The sequence below is a fragment of the Mustelus asterias genome, chromosome 16, assembly GCF_964213995.1.
Source record: "Mustelus asterias chromosome 16, sMusAst1.hap1.1, whole genome shotgun sequence".
NCBI lineage: Eukaryota > Metazoa > Chordata > Chondrichthyes > Carcharhiniformes > Triakidae > Mustelus > Mustelus asterias.
The window spans coordinates 8,607,980-8,634,654 of NC_135816.1; the positions used below are offsets into that span (position 1 = coordinate 8,607,980).

The window sequence follows — 26,675 nt, forward strand, 5'->3', positions numbered from 1 at the left end:
ATTGTGAATCGGATTTATTGATGAATGCGACACGATTCCAAAGGATTTCAAAAACAAAACGTCAGATCCAAAGTTTGAAACTGAACTAACCAATTATTAATAGCTATGATCAGAAATAGGAATAAGTAGCTCGTGATTTAGGAGCTCAATTGTCAGAGTTCATTGTAGACATAGATTCGGGGCTCAAGCTGCAACATATTTTAATTAATCAGCCTTTTCCAATTGAAATTCTGATTAATCACTATCTCCCATTTTTTTCTCTACATTTGAATATATGACCAGCAAAGGTCTGGCGAGAAAACCGTTGTCAAGTTTGGATACTGGAAATTCCCTTCCAAAGGTGGCTTGCAATTGAAACATGTTTGAACGCATTTCTTCCAATACCTCTAGAAATACATTTATAGTTCCATGAAGTCTCGAACAGATATAATCTTATTTCTGATTTTAAAAATAGTTCGCTGATTTTGCAAGCTGACCTGTTCATAAAATGTATGTTGCGCCTACGTTTAAAGCACTGACTTGACAAGACGACAAAGACGTCGTATTCGCCGTAGCAAAACAAAAAGCATGTTTCATTTAATGAAGTTTTAGCTTTCGTTTATTACATACAAAACAATGTAAGTGATCTAGGAATAAAATGACCTCATTAAGCGACCTCTAATAATTGATAACTGCAAACGTCGTCCCAAATTAGGATTTAGAAATGAAAACTTTAATGGAGATTTTAAACGGAAAGGTTTCGAACAGTCATCTGCTTTAATTATAGATATTGGGGGGAATGTTCATTCCAAATGTTTACGTGTTTCGGCAAAGCAGAAATTACAACAAGTGCGTAGCTAGTTATTTATGTGAACATGAACACGACAAGCTCTATTAAAGGCATTCGAGACATTAGCATAAATAATCAAATATTGCTATTAATATATACACATATCTAGGACAATGATCAAGCGCATAAATCAATTTTATTTGTACTGCGTAATAGATTAACTCACGACACGACTAAACTGCAACCAACAATCTCCAGCCCAAAGGTTAATATGTACTAACATATTAATATATTTCATGTCTTTGTTACATGAAAAGACTGGGAATAGAGGGATAAAAACGGAAGGTCGAGTTAGGAACACGTGATCGGTGCAGGCTTGGAGGGCCGAAGGGCCTGTTCCTGTGCTGTATTGTTCTTTGTTCTTTGTATTATTTTCTTACGCTACCACCACGAACATTCAAATCATTCAGCGGTAAAGTTGCTTCGCATGGTTTTAGGAACAAAAAATCACTTTTTGATGATTCTGGAGATAAACAAACAGTGTACTGCTGTTTTTCAGAAATGGGAAGCGTCTGCCGTGCACCAGAATAACTTAGCAGTTCTCGGGGGACAGTTCTCCGATTTAAGTAGTCATTCGAGTTACTTCGCATGCAGCAACAGCAACTTGTGGAGGGATAATAATTTGTATTCGTGTTCTGCTTGCACTTCAGTACCGTCAGGAAAATAATAATTGCAAGAAATATGAAGGATGTTGAGCCAAAGATAATGATTAAATAAGCATTCAGATCAGAAAATTGTTCAGGACTTCTCGGTTGGTGACTTCGTATGGAGAGATTTTCAGTAACATTGGTTAGGATTGAGAAGAAGATTGTAGCTGTGCTGGATAGTCTGGGCTGCCCATTGTCCTTCACCAGGATTATCATTTTATGCATGGTGGAGTCTTGCTCCTTAAAATGTCGCACCGCTCTTATATCTCCAGATAGTCGCCCCAGACTGAAGAGACCTGTATCAGTGGCCTCCAGAATTTGAAAGGAAAGCCGCATATTCTGCCCAGAATCCGCATCAGATGCGATTACCTTGGTGATCAAATGCCCTGGGTATATAAGACCATAAGACATAGGAGCGGAAGTAAGGCCATTCGGCCCATCGAGTCCACTCCACCATTCAATCATGGTTGATTTCAACTCCATTTACCCGCTCTCTCCCCATAGCCCTTAATTCCTCGAGAAATCAAGAATTTATCAATTTCTGTCTTGAAGACGCTCAACGTCTCGGCCTCCACAGCCCTCTGTGGCAATGAATTCCACAGACCCACCACTCTCTGGCTGAAGAAATTTCTCCTCATCTCTGTTCTAAAGTGACTCCCTTTTATTCTAAGGCTGTGCCCCCGCGTCCTAGTCTCCCCTGTTAATGGAAACAACTTCCCTACGTCCATCCTATCTAAGCCGTTCATTATCTTGTAAGTTTCTATCAGATCTCCCCTCAACCTCCTAAACTCCAATGAATATAATCCCACGATCCTCAGACGTTCATCGTATGTCAGGCCTACCATTCCTGGGATCATCCGTGTGAATCTCCGCTGGACCCGCTCCAGTGCCAGTATGTCCTTCCTGAGGTGTGGGGCCCAAAATTGCTCACAGTACTCCAAATGGGGCCTAACCAGTGCTTTATAAAGCCTCAGAAGTACATCCCTGCTTTTGTATTCCAAGCCTCTTGAGATAAATGACAACATTACATTTGCTTTCTTAATTACGGACTCAACCTGCAAGTTTACCTTTAGAGAATCCTGGACTAGGACTCCCAAGTCCCTTTGCACTTTAGCATTATGAATTTTGTCACCGTTTAGAAAATAGTCCATGCCTCTATTCTTTTTTCCAAAGTGTACGACCTCGCACTTGCCCACGTTGAATTTCATCAGCCACTTCTTGGACCACTCTCCTAAACTGTCTAAATCTTTCTGCAGCCTCCCCACCTCCTCAATACTACCTGCCCCTCCACCTATCTTTGTATCATCGGCAAACTTGGCCAGAATGCTCCCAGTCCCGTCATCTAGATCGTTAATATATAAAGAGAACAGCTGTGGCCCCAACACTGAACCCTGCGGGACACCACTTGTCACCGGTTGCCATTCTGAGAAAGAACCTTTTATCCCAACTCTCTGCCTTCTGTCTGACAGCCAATCGTCAATCCATGTTAGTACCTTGCCTCGAATACCATGGGCCCTTATTTTACTCAGCAGTCTCCCGTGAGGCACCTTGTCAAAGGCCTTTTGGAAGTCAAGATAGATAACATCCATTGGCTCTCCTTGGTCTAACCTATTTGTTATCTCTTCAAAGAACTCTAACAGGTTTGTCAGGCACGACCTCCCCTTACTAAATCCATGCTGACTTGTCTTAATCCGACCCTGCACTTCCAAGAATTTAGAAATCTCATCCTTAACGATGGATTCTAGAATTTTGCCAACAACTGATTGGCGCAGAATCTCCACGGCCAATGAACTGTTCCAAGTTAAAGGAGAAACAATAATTGGAGCATTGTCATTCTGATCCAAGATAATAACATTCACAGTGGCAGTGCTGCTCAAGGGGGGAGATCCGGCATCCTGAGCTTGAACAATTATCTGGAAATTCTTCAGCAGTTCGTAATCAAATGAAAGCAGCGCATTAATACTCCCACTCTTCGAGTTGATCGTAATATAAGAAGGCGCAGATGTATATTGTATCTGTTTTCCATGGACAAAGTAGGACACTTCGCCATTCTGATCCATATCTGGATCTGCAGCGCTAACACTAAATATAGAAGCACTGGGTGTATTGTTCTCCGTCACAAACACGTTATATGAGGACTGTGTAAACCTTGGAGGATTATCATTTACATCAGAAACTGACACCATTACAATTTTACTTGTAGCAAGAGGCGGAGATCCTCTATCTCGGGCCGTAATTGATATATTGTATAGCGGGGTCGTTTCCCGATCCAAATCACCACTTGTAACTATTTTATAGTTATTGCCGAAAGACTTCTGAAACTTAAATGGTATATCCACATCAACTTCACATTGGATTTGCCCATTTTCAAGAGAGTCTGCATCCCTTACGCTGATTGTAGCTACCACCGTCCCAGATTGCGCATTTTCTGGGACTGTACTGGATATCGACGTCACTTCAACCTCAGGCGCGTTGTCATTCATATCAATTAGTCCTACCATAACTTTGGCATGTCCTGCCATTGGATATTCACTTTTATCCACTGCTTCGACATCGAGTTCGTACATAGGCGATTCTTCAAAATCTAATAATCCTTCAACTTTTATCTCTCCATTTATCGGGTCCAGTGTGAACAATTCCCGAGCCTTTTCGGAAACATGGCTGGTGAAAGAATATGTTAACTCAGCGTTTGTACCTTCATCCAAATCAACAGCATTCAGTTTTATCACTAACGTACCTTTGGGGGTGTTTTCTAAAATATTGGTACTGTATGTTTCACTATCAAATGCAGGTGCGTTATCATTCGCATCCCCAATATTAACAACAATCCGAGTAGTGCCAGATCTATGGGGGATACCACCGTCCGTAGCCGTCAGTACAAGATGAAAGGTTGACTGTTGTTCACGGTCCAAGGTTTTCTGTAACAGCAGCTCGGCACTTTTAGTTCCATCATTTCTTGTCTGCACTCTGAGGTCGAAGTATTCATTTGGGCTAATCTGGTAATTGCTGATTGCATTTGTGCCGACGTCGGGGTCGTGCGCGCTCTCCAGAGGCAAACGCTTCCCTGGCATTATTAACTCATTGATCCGCAAAGCATATTCGTCCTTTAAAAAACTAGGTGAATTATCATTTATATCTAGTACTTCCACTGCAGCGCGATGCATTTCCGAAGGATGTTCGAGCAGTATTTGAAATGAAAGGGAACACACAGGGCTTTGCCTACAAAGCTGTTCCCTGTCGATTCTTTCATTAATAAATATATTTCCATTTTCCAGATTTACCTCCATGTATTGCTTCCTGCTGTCGGAGACCAGTCGAAAATTGCGGTCTGATATTTCCCGAGCGTTTAGGCTTAAGTCATCAGCGATATTCCCAACAAAGGCCCCATACTCCAGCTCCTCAGGAATCGAGTAGCGAATTTGACCTGAAACCAGGCCCGATATGCACAACAGAAAAATGAAAGACGCCCAACTGCTGAGTATATTCGCCATTGCTTTGGCTGGAATCCCTAATAATAAATAGTCATCAAAAAGGAAAAGTCGACCTTACTTCTGATTGCTAACACTCAAACAAGAGAGACAAATTCCTTCTGCGTCTTTTCTTCTGAATATGTCCGCTCAGCATGAACGCAGGAACAGTCTGCCTCTCACTCTTCCAAGCTGCTCATCATAGCTCTGCAAGAGGCGGGGGGTAGATCTCGACCAGCGTTTCAGCTCCTTATTGGTAGACAGCGACACAGAGTGTCCCAACCAATAACTGCAACAGCTGTCCTTAAAGCTACATTGCTTCAATGTATTTGGATTTAGAAGTGTGCAATGAAAATACTTAAGCGCATATAATAATATCAGGTCATTTAAATTTGTATTTTTAAAAGCCGACTTGTGATGTGTAAGTGAAACCCGGTGGTTCCTTCGATAAATCTGTGATGTCAGCCGTCGGCAATGATTCATTCCCAAACTTCGTGTGAGCCGCATTCTTGCTGTAACGCTGATCTGTGTAAGACATGAATAAATTGGACTGTGTTTATAATCAATAGCTTGCATTGCGAAATGGTGATGTTAAAGGATAAATTTTGTTTATACTGTATTCTCATGCAGCTTTTAGAATAAACATGTTATGCATGATACTCTTTTTCTATATTTTTTATCGCACGAAAATACTTTGCGCAACCGTTTGTATTTTATATTCTAGGTAGGCTTTGTAAACGTGCAACATTTTCACTGTATTTTCAAGTCAATTCATAAAATGGTAAAATTATTCAAAAACAAGCATCGTGTGAGAACCTTTGCCACTTTGAAGAATGTTCTACCTTCAGAGAGACAATAGCGTGTTTGCTTGCTGAAGTAACTTTCCATATTGCTTACCTTTAGCGAGTCCGTTTGGATAGCTGGTACTCTTTGTAAACGTCCGTTCTAGTTGGAACGAAATACGTGTCAACTTGTATTTACTTTATTTCCACAAGGATGAAAAAAAACATAATAAACTATCCACCGAAGTGATGCATTCGGTAAATTTCTCAGTTTCTTTTCAACTCATGACGGTCTGTTAACAATTAAAAACGGAGCATTTTTTTCCAATGAAATGTCACCGGCATGAAAATTCCCTGCGGTTCTACCTCCACAGATGCTGAACATTTTCACCATGTTCTGTGTTTGTCGTTAAATGTCCCTCATACGCTGCCTTATCGGTATAAATAAAAGTGGTTCACAATCTTTTTGAATGAAAATTTGAAATGGAATATGTTGGATTCAATAACAACACGTATAAGTGTAAGATTTTACAATTCTAACATAATTTGTTGAAAAACAGTGGGTTATTCGACTTAGCCAGTTTCACGATCCTCAAAATTCAAATGAAACATGGTTATACCCCTGCAACCATCAGACCCATGTTACAATAACGAGCAGTTCCATGTTGTCCTTTCATCGTATTTGGGCTGATACTTTGCTTGGTAAGACAGAATTATCCCATAATAAAAAGGTGGCATTTGACTGTGTTTATTTAACGAAGAAACATCTAGAGCAAGTACTGCACAATTTAGTCATCGCACATCATGAAAACAGCAACAAAGAAAGCATACATTGATTTTTTGTAGTATCCTTTATGGTACTTGTGAATAATAATATTGACTTAAAGTGTAATGCCAAGCTACTTTTCTATGAATGTCAAAATATTTCTAATGCGGAACGACACTTCCATTACTTACGAATGCATGCGGACTATCAATCATTGCCCACTGCATAATTGCATCAGGCAGACAGAACAGCGCGTTCTACTGATGACTCAACACAATTTCAGATTCGTGCGCTTCACATCTTATTCATCTCGATTGGTGATTGATGTTGCATCTTACTTAAAAAAATACGTAAAACTATTGTCAGTCAGTCCATCTCCCGACTATTCTAGTCTACCGAGCCAATTATTCTCAACAGGAATAATTTGCGTCTTGGCCAAATTTTATAATTTAGGACAGTTTTATTTTCTCAAGTTGACTTTTCTTTTCAAATGTTTGCACGATAAGAAGTTCAACTTCCAAGCTAGAATAAGAGCTGTTGGAAGCGAAATATTAACTTCAGATACAGAATAAGGGTTGCTAATCAGTTATGTTATTATTGTCTATAATTTAAAAACAGCAAACTTGCTCAGCTGCATTGAATTACATCGTACTTTATAATATTAAATAATATGATGTCATGCGCCACTCTCGAAGAGTCTGTACACTGTCTTGGTTGACATTATTGGTTCAGTGTTACTATCTCAAGTCACAGAATAGGGGAATCGGAAAGTGTGGCTGAGATGACCCATCCATTTAAATAGTGTTTTTATGAGCAGCAGCATTAGGTTAGTCCGGTTTTTCCTTCCTGCTAGTACATCAAGAAACAAAGAAAAATACAGCACAGGAACAGGCCCTTCTGCATTCCAAGCCTAAGCCGATCATGATGGTCGAACTCACGGAACAAGAAATGCCTTCTGCATTTACTCGGTCGGTATCCCTCTATCCGCAACCTTCCAACACCCCCCCCCCCCCCCCCCCACCCAGCCCCTGGCCCCATTCATTTACCCATCAAGATACCTTTTAAATGTTGCTCTGGCAGCGCGTTCCGGGCACCCACCATTCTCTGTGTCAAAAAACGTTCCACGCACATCTTCGTTAAACTTCCACCCTCTTACCTTGAACGCGTGCCGCATGTAATTGACACTTCAACTCTAGGAAAAAGCCTCTGGCTATCCACCCTTTCTATGCCTCTCACAATTTTATAGACCTCTATCAGGCCTCCCCTCAGCCCCATCTTTCCAGTGAAAACAATCCTAGTTTGTTCAACCTCTCCTCACAGTCAACACCCTCGCGACCGGGCAACATCCTGGTGAATCTTGTTTGCACTCTCTCCAAACCTTTCACATCCTTCTGGTACTGTGGTGACCAGAACTGCAGGAAATACTCCAAATGCGGCCTAACCAAGGTTTTATATAGCTGCAACATGATTTCCCAACACTTGGGCTCAGTGCCTCAGCTGATGAAGGCCTTCTTAATCACCTTGACCACTTTTAGGGAACTGTGGACCTGTTGTACCTTAAGAATATAAGAACATAAGAAATAGGAGCAGGAGTAGGCCATCTAGCCCCTCGAGCCTGCCCCACCATTCAATAAGATCATGGCTGATCTGAAGTGAATCAGTTCCACTTACCCACCTGCTCCCCATAACCCTTAATTCCCCTACCGATCAGAAATCCATCTATCCGTGACTTAAACATATTCAACGAGGTAGCCTCCACCACTTCAGAATTCCAGAGATTCACCACCCTCTGAGAGAAGAGGCTCCTCCTCAACTCTGTCCTAAACTGACCCCCCCTTTATTTTGAGGCTGTGCTCTCTAGTTCTGGTTTCCCTTCTACCCTATCCAGCCCCTTCATTATCTTATATGCCTCTATAAGATCACCCCTCAGCCTTCAAAACTCCGACGAGTACAAACCTAATCTGCTCAATCTCTCCTCATAATCTACACCCCTCATCTCCGGTATCAACCTGGTGAACGTTCTCTGCACTCCCTCCAAGGCCAATATATCCTTTCGCAAGTAAGGGGACCAAAACTGCACACAGTATTCCAGTTGTGGCCTCGCCGATGCCTTGTACAGATGCAGCAAGACTTCTCTGCTTTTATATTCTATCCCCCTCGCGATAAATGCCAACATCCTATTTGCCTTCTTGATCACCTGTTGAACTTGCAGACTGAGTTTTTGCGACTCATGCACAAGGACCCCCAGGTCCCTTTGCACAGTAGCATGTTGTAATTTTTTTCCATTTAAATAATAATCCAATTTGCTATTATTTCTTCCAAAGTGAATAACCTCGCATTTGCCAACGTTATACTCCATCTGCCAGATCCTCGCCCACTCACTCAGCCTATTCAAATCTCTCTGCAGACCTTCCGCTTCCACCACGCAATTCAGTTTTCCACTTAACCTTCGTGTCATCAGCAAACTTTGTTACCCTACACTCAGTCCCCTCCTCCAGATCATCGATGTAAATAGCAAACAGTTGAGGCCCCAGTACTGATCCCTGCGGCACGTCACTAGTCACTATCTGCCAACCAGAAAAGCACCCATTTATTCCAACTCTCCGCTTCCTGTTGGATAGCCAATCCCCAATCCACGCTAACACCCTACACCCAACTTCATGTGCCCCAATCTTCTGCAGCAACCTTTTGTGAGGCACCTTATCGAATGCCTTTTGGAAATCCAAAAACACCACATCTACCGGTTCCCCTCCGTCAACCGCACTCATCACATCTTCATATAAATCCAGTAAGTTCGTCAAACACAACTTTCCCTTCATGAATCCATGCTGCGTCTGCTTGATCGAACCATTCTTATCCAGATGGCCTGCTATTTCTTCTTTAATGATGGATTCTAGCATTTTCCCAACTACAGACGTTAAGCTAACCGGCCTGCAGTTACCCGCCTTTTGTCTACTTCCTTTTTTAAACAGCGGCGTAACAGTAGCCGTTTTCCAATCAACTGGCACTACCCCAGAGTCCAGTGAATGTTGATAAATAACCACTAACGCATCCGCTATTACCTCTGACATTTCTGTCAGTACCCTGGGATGCATTCCATCCGGGCCCGGGGACTTGTCCATCTTCAGTCCCATTAGTCTACCAAGCACTGCCTCTCTAGTAACAATAATTGTATTGGGTAGCTCTCCTCCTGCCAACACTCGATCGTTAATATTCAGAAAACTATTTGTGTCTTCCACCGTGAAGACCGACACAAAAAACGTATTTAACGTCTCAGGCATTTCCTCATTTTCCACTATTAAATCCCCCCTCTCGTCATCCAAGGGTCCAACATTCACTCTCGCCACTCTATTTGTATATATATTTATATATTTGTAAAAACTTTTACTATTATTTTTACTATTATTTTTTATGTTTAGAGCTAGTTCAGTTTCATAATCTATCTTTTCTTTCTTTATCGCTTTCTTCATCATTCTTTGTTGTTTTTTAAAGCTTTCCCAATCTTCTAAGTCTCCACTATTTTTGGCCACTCTGTATGCATCGGTTTTTAATTTAATACTCTCCTTCATCTCCTTCGTTATCCACGGCTGGCTATCCCTTTTCTCACAGTCCTTCTTTATCACCGGAATATATTTTTGCTGAGTACTGAAAAAGATCTCCTTAAAAATCCTCCATTGTTCCTCAGCTGTCCTACCTACCAGTCTGCTCGCCCAGTCCACCCTAGCCAATTCAGCCCTCATCCTATCGTACTCCCCTCTGTTCAAGCAGAAGACATTGGTTTGGGACCCTACTTTCTCCCCCTCCATCTGCACCAGAAATTCGACCATATTGTGATCACTCGACACAAGAGGGTCCTTCACAAGAAGATCCTTAATTCTAACGATCTTCTATCAATCCATGGCACTAACTACCAGCAACTCCACCAATCTTCGAGTTATCCACAAACTTACTAATCAGACCGCCCACGTTTTCCACCAGAGCATTTATATAGCACTGATCCCTGCGGAACACCACTAGCTACAGATCTCCATTCTGAAAAACACACTTCTACCATCACTCTCTGTCTTCTTTAACTAAGCTAGTTCTGCATCCATCTAGCCAGCCCACCCACATCACATGTGATTTTAGTTTTTGTACCAGTCTGCCATGTGGGACCCTGTCAAATGCCTTATTAAATTCTATATAAACTACATCCACAGCCCTTCCCTCATCAATTATCTTTGTTACCTCTTCAAATAACTCAATTAATTTTTAGGGTTAGGGTGCTTCCAAATCCCCAGAATGTTAGCCTGGTATTGCAGGATTTGGACCCAACGACAGTGAAAGCACGACACCATAGCTCGAAGTTGGTACGATGTGCGATTTGGAGTGAAACATGCAGGTGGTGGTGTTCCCGTGAGTCTATTTCCATTGTCCTTCTTGGTGCTCGGGATCGTGAGTTAGGTAGAAGAGTTATTTTATGAAAGGCCAATAAATATCAAGCGTATAATTCTTCACTCGGGGACAGTCAATTCCGTGAGTGCAAATGGAACTGGCTCAAGCACATGCAGTCAATCATGTGTCGAAAAAACAATACATGTAAAATTGGAACACCTGATAAAGGAGCAGTGCTCCGTAAGCTTGTGATCTCAATAAACCTGTTGGACTATAATCTGGTGTCCTGTGGCCTCTCATCTTGTAAAAGTGGAGGCATTTAAAGAGGAATTGTTCCGGGTACAGAGCATGAAAGATGAAAATGGCCTCCATACCTGGAGCTACCTGGTTGGTTAAATTATCGAGACTAAATTTGAACAGAAAATGAGATGTATGACAAATATAATCTCGACAACACAGTTGATCACAAAAGCTACAGAGTGGAGCTAAAACAAAACCACAATAAGAGGGGACAAGAAGAGATTATGAAAATAAATTAATGGCAAATACATTGATCAGGTTAATAAAAATACATTCAGAAGCAGGTTTCCTATAATCACATCAACAATCCAGGTTTTGTCAAAGAAAAGAGCACTATTTTATTAATATTATTCCTTCATGGGGTATGCTTTATACTGACAAGGATAGTATTTATTATACAGCACTCCGTCTCACTTGAACAGTATGGGATGACTAATGAATTCCAGCGAACCTGTTAAAAACAAATCTCGTTTGACGAATTAGATTGAACACTTTGTTGAAATAATTGTGAGAATTGTTAAGTTATTGTGACGAATATGGTTGATACAAGCGTTCAAGTGCATTTGGTAAAATAGAATGCAATAGACATCTATTTTAAAAAAATAACAACGGTGTGAATAATGGGGCTGTGCTGTTGAGATACGAAATTTGCAAAGTCACTGAACACAGAGAGCAGTGGCAAACTGCTGTCAAGATCGAAGGAAATATAAAGTATTCTCTCCCGAAGATCAGCATGATGACGATTGCACCTTTTGATGTTTGTTAATGACCTGAACGTAGGTATACAAGGCATAATTTAAGAACATAAGAACATAAGAAATAGGAGCAGGAGTAGGCCATCTAGCCCCTCGAGCCTGCCCCGCCATTTAATAAGATCATGGCTGATCTGAAATGGATCAGTTCCACTTACCCGCCTGATCCCTATAACCCCTAATTCCCTTACCGATCAGGAATCCATCTATCCGTGATTTAAACATATTCAACGAGGTAGCCTCCACCACTTCAGTGGGCAGAGAATTCCAGAGGTTCACCACCCTCTGAGAGAAGAAGTTCCTCCTCAACTCTGTCCTAAACTGACCTCCCTTTATTTTGAGGATGTGCCCTCTGGTTCTAGTTTCCTTTCTAAGTGGAAATAATCTCTCCACCTCTACCCTATCCAGCCCCTTCATTATCTTATAGGTCTCTATAAGATCCCCCCTCAGCCTTCTAAATTCCAACGAGTACAAACCCAATCTGCTCAGTCTCTCAATTTCAAAGTTCACAGATGAAAAGGAACTCGTAAATTTAGCAACAATGTGGATAGTACTAATAGATTTCAGGAGAACATAAATTAGGCAAGCGCTGGGCATATTACAGATTGAATTAAGGCAGAGAAATGTGCAGAGGTACAGTTTGGTCGAAAGGATAAGATTTGGAAAATGAACTAATTGTTGTATTTTTTTTAAATGCAGGAACCTAGAGAGCAGATATTACGTGTGCAAAACTCGTTGAAGATGGAACGACGAGTTGAGAAATATATTTATAAGGGTCCATTGGCTTTATTATTAGGACGGAGAGTATAAAAGCAAGGACGTTGTGCTAATTTTCTATGAAACACTGGTTTGGTCTTAACTTGATTTTGTGTTTAACTCTGGGCACCGCAATTTAGTTACATTTTCCAGTGGGGTGACATACTGCAAAGGCGGATGAAGAGAAGCAGCTGGAATTGAGTGAAGGTTTTTCTCCCTTGTGTGGGATTCAATAACCAGGGGACGCATAGAATCCTTTGTTTGCAGAATTAGGACTCCTGCATGGAGTTCCCTAGCTTGTGGCAGGATGCAATCCATTTCGAACTGTTTTGAAAGGATAACGGAGAGGACGTAAGCAGAGAACAATTTGACAGATGGTGCATCATGTGGAAAAATATTTGGTTATCCACATTGGTTATCCACATCCACAGGGTACAGAAAATATTTACGAGGATGTTGCCTGGTATGGAGGGCATTAGCGATGAGGAAAGGTTGGAGAAAATTCGTTTGTTCTCACTGGAACGACGGAGGTTGAGGGGCGACCTGATAGAAGTGTACGAGATTATGTGAAGCATGGACAGAGTGGATAGTCAGAAGTTTTTTTTCCAGGGTGGAAGAGTCAATTACTAGGGGGCACAGGATTAAGGAGCGAGGGGCAAGATTTAAAGGAGATGTACGAGGCAATATACGGGGCGGCACGTAGCACAGTGGTTAGCACTGCTGCTTCACAGCTCCAGGGACCTGGGTTCGATTCCCGGTTTGGGTCACTGTCTGTGTGGAGTTTGCGCATTCTCCTCGTGTCTGTGTGGGTTTCCTCCGGGTGCTCCGGTTTCCTCCCACAGGCCAAAGATGTGCGGGTTAAGTTGATTGGCTATGCTAAAATTGCCCCTTAGTGTCCTGGGAGGGATTAGCGGGTAAAATATGTAGGGATATGGGGGTAGGGCCTGGGTGGGATTGTGGTCGGTGCAGACTCGATGGGCCGAATGGCCTCTTTCTGTACTGTAGGGTTTCTATGATTTCTATGATTACACAGAGGGTGGTGGGTGCCTGGAAGTCGCTGCTGGGTGAGATAGTCGAAGCAGACACGGTAGTGGCTTTTAAGGGACGTCTTGGTAAATACATGAATAGGATGGGAATAGAGGGATATGGTTCCCGGAAGGGTAGGGCGTTTTAGCTAGATCGGGCAGAATGGTCGGTGCAGGCTTGGAGGGCCGAAGGACCTGTTCCTGTTTTGTAGTTTTCGTTGTTCTTTGTTGTTTGTTCTTTGTTTGGAAGAATAGAAAATCAGAATTTTGTTTAAATTAACCTTGACTGCGGAATGCTGAGGTACCGAGGCATTTGTGTGTCCTGATACATGAATCAGGAAAAAAACGTTAGCGTGCAGGTACAGCAAATAATTAGGAAGGCAAATGGAATGTTGCTTCTTATTGCAAGACGGATGGAGAAGAAGAGCAGGGAAGCTTTTCTACAATTGTGCAGGACATAGCTTAGACTACATCTAGAGCACTGAGTAATTTTTTGGCCTTCTTATTTAAGGGAGGGAAATATTTGCACTGGGCGATGTTCAGAGAACATGCAATAAATTGATTATTCCTGGTATGAAGAGCTTGCTTTATGAGGAAAACTCAGATTGTCTGGGTCGATAGACCTTGGTTTTTGATCAATTAGTAGTGATCTTATTGAAACATGCAAGGTTCCGAGGGAACTTTACATGGATTCTGAGGGAACTTCACATAGATTCTGAGAAGACTTCCACGAGTGGGGAAATCTCGAACTAGAGGGCAGAGTTTGAAAATAAACGGTCTCTCGTATAAGACGGAATCCAGGAATAATTTATTTTCCCAGAATGTCCTTAATTTTTGAAGTGTTCTACCCCAAGGAACCGAGGGACTTACGTCACTGAATATATTCAAAGTTGATTGAGACAGATGTTTGATCGGCAATGGAGTGAAATGTAAAGTGGCGGGGGGTGGGGGCTGGGGGTGGAGGATGAAAGCGCGAAAATAGATTTATCAAAACAGCCATACACATATTATGGGGCGGAAGAGGCTCGATGAGACAATGAACGTATTTCGTGTCATACATTTGTCCTAAATCTTAAGTTCTACTCAGAATGAACCACTTGTTGTGATCCATGTTCGGATCAAAATTACACGAAGTGGAAGAGAAGAGTTCCTGTTTGGAGAGTATGAGGAACACGGAGCAAGATTCAAGAACAGAACTTCAAGACCTTTAATCCCTTGATTGGTATGTTCGTCTTGCTGGCCAGCCCATGTCAGAACAGTAGCCAAGTTATTGAGTGTAATGTTATCACTATGTTAGTGTTTGGGAGTTTCACAGAAAGAAACAAAAATGGTTTTCACATAGATTTATACTACGCACATCAGATTTATTGAAAGAGATGTTCTCTGATCTGCACAGAATACAAAACTGCAAGTAAAACAGCAGCCTGCGGAAACGCCCTAATGACAGAGACATCAAATCATGTGATCAGTTCTCAAAACAACACGCAGCCCTTCTGAATCAAAAACATCTCTCACCCTGCACTTCTGCTGTCATGACCAGAAATTACTCCGATGTCGTGCAAAGGATCAATGCTACTCTAAACACAGAGCTATGTACCATTATTAATTATACACCGTCAATAAGAATGTCGATCAAGAGGATATCTATTCCTTGTTGGTTGTATACGTCGTTCGGAAATATGGCTGGCCTTGACCAGAAGTGTAATTTGGAACATCAGGAGATACTTCTTCTCTTTGAACTTATTCTGCATCATTCTCACTCTGGATAGTAACAGATACAAAATCACCAGGCAAATCAGGGTCAACTAAGTCTTCGGTAGTGGTGTTCACGACACTAGGGACTAAAAAATCTGGTACTTCAGTAGATGATTGTGGGAAATCATTTCAATATGACAACAATTGGTCAGCATGGGGTCGCCAAAAATGTTTATCTTTTGTTTGAACCAAGTAAGGAATTGGACCTGTTTTTGCAAAAATAATGGCTGGAACCCATTTATCGCTCAGGGCGTAATTTGGCACTGACACTCAATCTCCTTGTTGAATAATTATCGTTTTCCCTCAGTTCTCGTCTAGCAACTTGAGATTGTTGTTATCTCTGTACTATTCTGAAGTTCCTGGAGGTAATAAAAAATCAATCGTTTTTCTCAACTTTCTCTTTTAGAGGAATAACGTAGGTGAACTTTGGGTAGGCGAATGAGTCATGTTTCTATTAGGCGCCAGGAAGCTATTCACAGGAAATGATAAGGAACATTGTTCGTTTGATGCTTTTAAAGACTGTCTCAAGGATTGTAAAAATTTTTCCGTGAAGCCATCGTTTGATGGATGGTAAGGTGTGGATTTTAAATGCTGAATGCTATTTATTTAAAATGATCCGCAAACTCTTGAAAGTAAACTGTGAACTATTATCGCCAAGAATCTGCTGACGTATACCAAATCTTACACAGATTTCGTTAAGTAAGTCAATGGTTTGTTAAGATGTAGTAGATGTCATTATCACAACTTCTGGGCACTTTGAGTGTGCATCAATTATGACTTAGACCATGTAGCCCACAAACACACCAGCAAAATCTACATGTGATAGTTGCCATGGCATTTTATACCAATCCAAATGATGAAATGTGATGTGTTTTTATATTCTTGCAAAGGATTGATACTTTCCCAACTGTTCTTCAAACTAAATATCTAAACCCTGCCACCAAAATTAACCACGTGTTAATTACCTCACACAGACCATATCAGGGTGTTCTTCATCGAATTGTTCAAGAATACTTCCACGCACACTAGGAAGAATGATCACTCGGATTCCCCACAATGGACACCCACCTTGAGCGGGCAGATCAAACTTTCTTGACACATATGGTTTCAATCAGGATACGGAAGATGAATTCCAGTTATCGTTCATAACAATGCCATATCCATCAAATTCCACATCGTGGGATCATTCCTGGTGTGTCTCTAAACTTCAGAGGCTGTCACAGACAAATGATCTACTCGCGAAAAATAAAGAATATAACAAAACTCCCTTTATCCGCATCCAATCGATCAGCGTAAACATTAGTTTACTCCAGGGTGGCCTACTGTGCCATATATAGCATTCAACATCCATAACGCTGCGCTGCATAAAGCAAGGAGGACAAAAGGAATTTGGGAATACCATAATTTCAATGTTCTCCTTCATATCGGCATTATCCGGTCTCGAAAATAACTCGGTTTCCTTCACTGTTACTGAATACTGAAGGTAGACATCTGGCAGTTCTGCGGTTTTATCCACATCACCTGGACCGCATTGGGTTTAAGAAAGCACCCCCTCCCCCCTCGCCCCGCCCCCCCCCCCCCCCCCGCAAGCCCCACCATCATTGCAAGGGTATTTGGAATGTGCAACGTTTAATCAAAAAATCCTGCCATTGCTATCTGAAGCCCATGATCAAATAAAAAAAAGAAAATTCACTCCAACCCTACCACCGCAACTGAAAATGTGTGATGAAAGGAAAAGGAGTCTTAAAATTCAGCAAATACAATTCGTAAGCTGACCATGTAACTGAAAATGACAGATTGTAAATATCAACAGTGTCATTACTATTTTTTTAAATGGAAACATACTGCTCTTGGCCTCAATCACATAAGGCCTCGTCCGGCTGGCTGCCCAACAGAGACCAGGATCCCCACTGAAGGGGAACTTTCTCCTGTTCCACTGGGATCGGGCATGTGGAGTGTTACACGAAACAGTACCGTCAAATATAATTAAATTCATGGAATCTGAATCTCATGACCTACACGGAACTTGAAATGTTACAGTTCCTAATCCACCATTTGAAACGGTTGTTCGTTCTTTTCTGGCCGGGCAGTAGAACACGATCCTGATTTTGGGCCACCCGGTGGGAAGAGAGGGCTAGCTATTCAAGGGACATCATCGTGGGTCTGCTACAGAAGCTGGCCAAGGTAGCCATCCACAAGTCCAGGCAATGCATCGTCGAGCAGATCATTTGGGCTCATTACCGCCCTGCCTGAAGGGGAAATATTGCAAATGAAAAAGGGCACGGTGAGGAGGACAAGCAAGGTAAAAGAAAGGTGTGGTCTTGCGCTGCTGCAGCAGTAGAGGAAACAATGGAAAGAACTGATTGGTAAGTAGAAATGTCGGGTACGTAGTTAATAATAATATCACTTGTAATCGCAGAGGCAATTTCTGTGATTTATAGTTTGTAAAGGTTATATTCGCTCCGAACCGAATATTAGAGGGGAGGGGTTATATTCGAGGAGCAGCAAAGAAGGGCCCTAGAGAATTAGATATAATCTGAAAAAAAATCTTTCAAAATTTTAATTTAAAGGGGTAACACATGACAGGAGAGCTCCAAGCCGTGGTCTGCTATTTCTGCTCGATGCGGGAGGCGAGGAACGTTTCCATTGCCCTGTGCTAGCACGTGTTCAGGAAGTGTCCGCAGCTGCAGCTCCTGGAAGTCTGCGTTTCAGAGCTGGAGCGGTGGCGAGGGACACTGTGGAGAATTTGCGAGGCGGAGAGTATCATGATAACATATATAAATAAGTGGTCACACAGAAGGTTCGGACTCCACAGGCAGAAAGGGAATGGGTGACCACCAGTCAGAGTCAGAGATCTAGGCTGGTAATGCACGAATCTCCTGTGGCTATTCCCCTGCAAATCTGATATAACATTTTGGATACTGTTGAGAGGGATGGCCTTATAGGGGCAAAGAACAACAGCCAAATCCGTTGCATCACTGTTGGTTCTGCTACAGAGGGGAGGAGTAAAATTTGTGGGAATGCAGTAGTTATAGGGGTTTCAATTGTAAGGAGAATAGATAGGTGTTTCTGTGGCCGCAAGTGAGATTCCAAGATGGTATGTTGCATCATTGGTGCTAGGGTCAAGGATTTCTCAGAGTGGCTGCAGGGCATTCTGAAGAGGGAGGGTGAATAGTGGTTTGTAGTATACGTTTGTACAAACGACATTCATAGAAAAAGGGATGCGGTCCTAAAGGCATAGTATAGGGAGCTAAGAAACAAGCTGAAAAGTAGGACCTCAAAGGTAGTGACCTCAGCATCACTACCTGTGCCACGTGCTAGTCAGAGTAGAGGTAGCAGGATGCATAGGATGAGTAGGTGGCTCAAATATTCGTGTGTGGGGGGGGGGGGGAGGGGGCGGGGACAGCGTTTCACATTCCTAGGGCATTGGGACCGGTTCTGGGGGAGGTGTGATCTGTGCAAACTGGACGGGTAACAACTGGGCAGGATCGGGGCTGATGACCTGGGGGAGTGGGGGGGGGGTGAGATGGGGGTGGGTGAGGGGAGAGGGAAATACTTGCTACAGTGGTTGGGGGGAGTTTAAACTAATATGGTAAGGGGTGGGAACCTTTGCCTGGATTGAGAGCAGGGAGAACAAAGAACAAGAAAAAAGAAGTAAGGAAAATAAGGAAAGTCATAGGCAGATGAATCAAGGGCCACAGTCAGAAATAGTAGGAAAGGGTAAAGAGATGTTAAAAGTGCACACCTTAAGGAATCGTACCTGAAGGCTCAAAGCATTCGAAATAAAAATAGATGAATTAGTTGCACCGATAGATGTAAAGGTGCATGACATAGTGGAATTACGGAGGCGTGGCTCCAACGTGATCAATAATGGGAACTAAGCTTTGAGGGATATTCAGTGTTCGGAAGGACAGACAGAAAGGGAAATGTGGTGGAGCTGCATGGTGGATTAAAGATGATATTGATACGATATTGAGGAAAGATATTGGCGGAGGTGATGAGGAATCTGTATGGGTGGAGTTAAAAAACAACAAGGGCAAAAGACATTGGTAGGAGTGGTATATATACCATCAAACTGTTGTGGTGATGCTGCGAAAAGCATTAGACAGGAAATCAGAGATGCACGTGTTCAAGGAACTTCTTTGATTATGGTTGACTTTAATCTGCATATAGATTGCGAGATTCAACTTAGTCACAGTACAATAGATGAGGAATATCTGGACTGCATAAGAGATGGTTTTCTGGACCAGTACATTGAGGAACCAACAAAGGAGCAGGCCAACGTGGACTTGAGAAAGAATTGGTTGGCAATTTAGTTGTGAGAGAAAACTTGGGGACGAGTGACCATAATATAATAGAATTCTTTGTCAAGGTGGATAGTGATGAAGTTCGTTCGAAGATCAGGGTCCTGAATCTCAATAAAGATAACTATAATGGTATGAGGCATGAATTGTCCATGAAGGACTGGGAAACATTATTGAAGGAAATGGCAGTGGACAGGCAATGGCAAGCATTTAAAGAACTAATAGCTGAACTCCAGAAGTTGTTTATTCCTGTTTGGCACAAGAGTGATGAGGGAATTGTGGCCACACCATGGCTTACAAGGGAAATTAGAGACAGTATCAGATTCAAGGAAGAAGTATACAAATTGGCAATAGAAAATAATAGGATTGGGAACAGTTTAAAATTCAACAATGGAAGACAAAGCGATTGATTAACAAAGGAGAAATTGAGTATGAAAGTAAGCTAGCTGGGTACATAAAAACTGGCTGTAAAAGTTTCTTTTGATATGTAAAGAGAAAAAGATTGACAGAAAATGAAAGTAGGCCCCTGACATTCAGAAACAGGAAATTCATAAGGGTGAATAAAGAAATGGACGAGGAATTAAATTTGTACTTTGCTTCAGTCTTCACAAAGGATGATAGGAATAATGTACCAGTAGTGCTGAGAGAAACATGTCTTAGTGAGGAGCTGATGGAAATCAGCATTAGTAGATAAATGTTTGTGGCGAAATTGATGAGATTGAAGGTGGATATATCTCCAGGTCCTGATAAACGTCATCCCAGAGCACTTAAGAAAGTGGCCATGGAAATAGTAAATCCATTGGTGGTTATTTTCCAAAATTCATTGGATTTTGGAACAGTTCCTACAGATTGGAGATTAGCTAATATATGTCCACTATTCAAAAAGGGAGATAGAGAGAAAACAGGGAGCTATAGACCAGTGAGCCTAACGTCAGTACCGGGGAAGCTTCTAAATTCTATTATCAAGGACTTCATAATTCAACATTCGGAAGACATTGGAATATTCAGACAAATTCAGAATGGATTTACAAAAGGGAAATCATGCTTGACGAATCTATTGGAGTTTGAGGATATAACTAGTAGAGTTGACCGAGGAGAACCTGTGGATGCGGTTTATTTAGACTTTCAGAGGGCTTTTGACAAGGTCTCACATAACACACAACGATATAAAGTTAAAATACATGGGATTTATGGTAATGTCTGGACTTGAATGGAAAGCTGGTTAGCAGATGGGAAGCAAAGAGTTGGCATAAATAGATCTTTTTCTGATTGGCAGTCAGTGACTAGTGGGGTTCTGCAGGGATCTGTGATAGGACCTCAATTGATCACATTATACATTAATGATTTGAAAGATGGAACTGAATGTATTATCTCCAGATTTGCAGGTGATACAAAGTTGGGTGGGAGGGTGAGCCGTGAGAAGGATGCAGAGATGCATCAGCGTATTTTGGACCGGCTGAGTTTGTGGGCATCTGTATGGCAGATGCAGTACAATGTGGATAAATGTGAGGTTATCCACTTTGGCAACAATAATAGGAAGACAGATTATTACTTGAATGGTGTAAACTGAGAGAGGTAGATACCCAATGAGACCTTGGAGTCCTCGCGCATCAGTTGCTGAACGTAAGCGTGCACATACAGCAGGCAGTAAAGAAGGATAATGGTATGTTGGCCTTCATGGCGAGAGGTTTTAGGTGTAGGAATAGGGGTGTTTTGCTGCAGTTGTGTAGGGCGTTGGTGTGGCCACACCTGGAGTTTTGTGTGCAGTGGTGGTGTCATTTTCTGAGGAGGGATGTCCTTGCTATAGGGGGAGTACAGTAAAGACTTACCAGGCTGATTCCTGGGATGCCAGGTCTGTCATATGAGGAGAGACTAAGTCGGTTAGGATTATATTCACTGGAGTTTAGAAGAGTGAGAGGGGATCTCATAGAAAATTATAAAAATCTAACAGGGTTATTCAGGGTAGATACAGAAAGAATGTTCCCAATGCTGGTGGAATCCAGAACTAGGGGTCATAGTTTGAGGATAAGGAGTGACCCTGTTAGAATTGAGGTGAGGAGAAACTTCTTCATCTGGAGAGTGGTGAATCTGTGGAATGCACTACCACAGAATGCAATTGAGACCAAAATGTTATCTGATTTCAAGAAGAAATTCGATATAGCTCTTGAGGCTAAAGGGATCAAGGGATATGGAGGGAAGAGAAGGTCAGGACATTGGATTTGGTGAATACTCATGATCAAAATGAATGGTGGAGCAGGTTCGAAGAGCCGAATGGCCTACTCCTGCTTCTAGTTTCTATGTTTCTATGTAACGCTAAAACCGCGCACTAATACGAAGCTATTGGTCAACAATAGCAGTAAAATTTAAACCGCTGCAAGCTGCAATCTCACGGCGTCGAGGATTTCTCATTTGTCTATTACAATCAAGCAGGCATACTAAACCTGGATTAATATGGTCTCTCAATAAGCACACCGGCAGCAATAGCAGAATCCTAATGAGCTACCAGTCTGATTAAGCAAAATTAACAGCGAGGCAGTTTAGCTCTGGAGCTAAGCAGTCCAATACCAAAAGATAAGATTAACCTTGTCACATGTGAACGTCAATGGTGATGGACAATTAACCGACCACCACGAGCAGTGTATGTGACCCACATCCAACTTGTAACTGGCAAAGAGGAAATGGTACACACAAATAACTTAGTGTGATGAGCAAGGGTCCAGATGTAGGAAGAAGGGCATGTGCCAAGTTTGAAATGTGGTGTAATTGTGCAATTGAAAAACAGGATGCATTGAACATACTAAGTGGTCAAAATATTGCGAAATGTATCGATGAATTTGTAAGTGGTGCGCCATATGGGTTGGTTGCTTGGAGGCTTGGAATTTGTTGGAGAAGATTTAATGTCTTGTCATCATGTAAGGGCTGAAAACCTATGCCAGGTGGTCAACATTTGATGAGACTGCCAATAAGAAAATGGATGATGGAAACTTCTGAATAGGCAACCATTTGTAACTGGTGTTGCGCAACCGGGATATCTGCCAACAGATGACCATACAGTCTGCGAGCCTCGAAGAAGAAGACACGGCCTATGGGGGGGGGGGGGGGGGGGGGGAGGGGGGGGGGAAATGTCTTTAAAGAAGTGATGGGTGCAAGACATTCTCCACGGTGAGGGTCAGTTCTTAGAATTGCACTCACCCAGGCTAGTGGAGACTAATTCGTCATACTCCTGATTTGTGCCTTGTAGATGGTCGACACGATTTGGGGAGTCAGGGGGTTAGTTATTCCTTGCAGAATTTCCAGCCACTGAGTTGCTATTGTAGCGACAGCCATATCTGGTTCAATTCAGTTTCTTGTCAATAGCAAACCCCAGGATGTTGATAGTTGGGGATTCAGCGACATCCATGCCATTTTAGTGTCCAGGGGAGCTGATTGGATTCTCTGTTGTTGGCACGTCATTGTCTGGCACTTCTGTAGCGCAAATGCAACTTGTCGCTGCTCAGCCCACATTATGGAGATCACTGTCCCATTCGTTAAATTACCGCATGGAAACCTTTTCGTCCACACGAGAATAATAACAAGAATTGGGGTTAACGTATCATCCCTAACATGGCACCGATAGTACAGCTCTCCCTGTGCACTGTAATGGTGTTTCAGCCTAGATTTTGTGCTCAAGTTTTTTCGAATTGAAATACAACCTTGTAACTCAGAGGCTAGGCAAACTGTCCTCTAAGGTTTGCAGGGGCGTAGTGCTGAATCAATTTCGAACGTACTATGCATGGAACAAATGTGCCTCTCTCCTTCATGATATGTTAATGCGCGGCCAAGTCAAACGTAAAGCAGCCACGCAATGCATCGATGGGTCTGCACACAGTAAACTGAAGCCAAACGAAAAATTGTACTAGAACGCTGCAAAACCAGCTACAGTTAAAACTTAAATGCATCGCAATTCTGAATTAATATTTAGTTATGTGCATCGTCATTGTTTGATAGGAGACTCTCAGGGCCTGATCTCAGGTCTTCTATCCAATCGTAACAACTTAATTGATTGATCTGAAATTTCACTTGGTTTTGAAGGACACCGCTCAAAATAACTGAGCCGAGACTATTAAAACATTGGAGAGTGAAATTTCAGAAGGGCCCATACGGTTTCATTTCAGAAACATTTTTCAGTATGTAGTTAGTTAGACGTTAGTAAAAACAGAAATCATAAGCAGTTAAAAGACAAGTGTTTACAAACGTGCAAGTAATTAGTACACTAATCAAGACCGTAAAATGGGATTTATAGACAAGAACGCATGGAAAATGGAAAGAAGAGTGGGCAATTCTGGCACATTAGATTTGCCGTTTTCAAAATGGAAATCTAGATTCTTGCATGACACACAACCTCCAATTTAGCGCATAATAAATAATTCTTCACCAAAGCGCATTACCTGCCACTGGGAAAGTGAAACTTGCTGCCTTAGTTAATTTCTTGCGTTGATGTCATGAACACTCACATCATTGAAAGGCAACGTAGGATGACAGGGCTTTAAAAAGAGAAAATCACTCTTCGATGATTTAGGTGATAAACACACAGTGTAACGATAACCTTCAGTCTGAACTGACCCGCTATAATTTAAAGGTTCACTTGCTGCTTGCCTCCGATTAAAACCATCATTCGTATTCCTCCGACTATAACAACGACCTGTAGAGGTGTAGTCTTCAGCAATATTTCTGTCTTGTCTATACTTCAGGATGACCAATCCAATAATCGTTACCAGGAAAAGAAAGGAAGTGGATCCTAAAGTGATGATCAGATAACTATTTAGATCTGAAAAATATTCCAATCGTCTGGGTTCATCCGTTCGTTCAAAAGACTTCTCAGTCACATTGGACATTATTGTAAAGGAGATTGTGGCCGTACTGGAGAGGCTTGGCTGTCCATTGTCCTTCACACAGAGGACCAGATTTTCTGTAATGATTTCTTGGTCTCTAACACTTCGTATTGCTCTGATTTCCCCAGAGAGAATGCCAACGGTGAACAGGTTAGGATCAGTGGCCTCCAATACCTGGAAGGAAAGCCTTGCATTCTGACCAGAATCCTCATCTGTCGCAATCACCTTGGTGATTAAGTATCCTGGATAAGTTGACTGGGGCATTATCTCCACTGATGCTGAGCTGTTCCACGTTAGAGGTGAAAGGATAACCGGCGCATTGTCATTTTGATCTAGGATAATAACATTGACAATAGCAGTACTGCTCAGTGGAGGAAATCCAGCATCATGAGCTTGAACGTTGACTTGAAAATGTTTCAGTTGTTCATAATCAAAGGACTGCAGTGCGTAAATGTTCCCATTCTTGGAGTTAATAGTGACGTAAGCAGAGGAAGACATATCTTGCTTTGCATTGTCGAGAATAGAATAGGAGATTTCTCCATTTTGATTCAAATCTGCATCATATGCATTAACAACAAATATAGAAGCACCAGGTGTATTATTCTCCATCAGATACACGTTATATGAGGATTTTGTAAATTTTGGAGCGTTGTCATTGATATCAGTGACAGAAACCAAGATGAGTTTACTTGTTGACAGAGGTGGCGAGCCTCCGTCCCAGGCGGAAATCGAGATGTTGTACACTGGGATCAGTTCATGGTCCAGAATACCGTTGGTAACCAACTTGTAGTTGTTCCGCAAAGGGTTTTCAATCTTGAACGGAATATTCCCTGGAATCTGACAGTGAACGTCTCCATATTCATCAGAATCGGCATCAGTTACACTGATCAAAGCTATCGTAGTTCCTGCTGGAGCATCCTCCCGCACAGCACTGGCAACCACAGTTACGTGCAACTCAGGAAAATTATCGTTCGTGTCAATGACATCGACCACAACATTTGCATGGGCTGCCAATCCTGGTGGAACATGCTCCACTGCTTGTACGTCAAGTTCATAAACATTCGCTTCTTCAAAATCCACGACTCCCTGAACTCTGATCTCCCCAGTAACAGGGTCCAATTGGAACAACTCACGGACATTCTGGGAAACGTGATTGGTGAACGAATATGTTACTTCAGCATTTGTACCTTCATCCATATCCGCAGCATGAATCTTTATCACTAAGGTACCATTGGCGACATTTTCCACGACAGTCGCCCTGTAGGTTTCCCGGTCGAAAATAGGCGCATTATCATTTCCGTCCATTACATTAACGATAAGCTGAGCTGTGCCAGACCTGTGTGGAGTCCCACCGTCTATGGCCGTCAGTTGAAGAGTAAACATTGATTGTTGCTCACGGTCTAAAGGCTTCTTCAATAATAGCTCGGCACTTTTACTTCCACCCCGTCTTGTCTGCACTTTGATAGCGAAGTGTTCGTTTGGACTGATCTGGTAAGTGCTGATTGCGTTTGTACCCACATCCGGATCCTGCGCGCTCTCGAGAGGGAAGCGCGCCCCTGGCGCAATTAATTCATTGATGTGCAAGTGGAATTCCCTCTTCGGAAAGATGGGCGCATTATCATTTACATCTTGTATCTCTACTGAAACGGGATACATTTCCAAAGGGTTGTCGAGCGCGATTTGAACAGAAAGTGAACAGGGAGAGCTTTTTCTGCAAATCTCTTCTCTGTCGATTCTTTCATTAACAAATAAGAAACCATTTTCCGGATTTACCTCCATGTATTGTTTCGGGTCATCTGAAATCAACCGAAATTTGCGAGACAGTAATTCCCAAACGTTAAGTCGTATATTTTCAGCGATGTTCCCAATAAAGGCCCCATGTTCCAGTTCCTCAGGAATCGAGTAGCGAAGCTGTTCCGAAACCAGGTCGGACACGCACAGCACTAAAATGAAGACCGTCCGGCTCATCAGTACCTTCGCCATTGCTCTGGGCTGAATTGTGTGGCACAATATTGAAATTTCTCACAATAGAGTATATTGAATTGCC

General features: G+C 42.2%; 2 protein-coding genes across 2 annotated transcripts; both read right to left on the bottom strand.

The window, feature by feature from the left end:
* Positions 1-572: 572 nt before the first annotated feature.
* LOC144505598 (protocadherin beta-4-like) lies at positions 573-1,887 on the bottom strand. The gene has a single exon (XM_078231710.1). The coding sequence runs from the start codon at positions 1,885-1,887 to the stop codon at positions 1,198-1,200; it is 690 nt and encodes a 229-aa protein (XP_078087836.1). The 3' UTR covers positions 573-1,197.
* Positions 1,888-3,189: 1,302 nt separating this feature from the next.
* LOC144505599 (protocadherin gamma-A7-like) lies at positions 3,190-26,675 on the bottom strand. The gene is made up of 4 exons (XM_078231711.1): positions 24,230-26,675; positions 5,786-5,888; positions 3,230-5,020; positions 3,190-3,197 (listed from the first exon to the last, which is right to left on the bottom strand). Exons 1-4 carry the CDS (start codon positions 26,609-26,611, stop codon positions 3,190-3,192), a joined length of 4,284 nt encoding a protein of 1,427 aa, XP_078087837.1. The 5' UTR covers positions 26,612-26,675.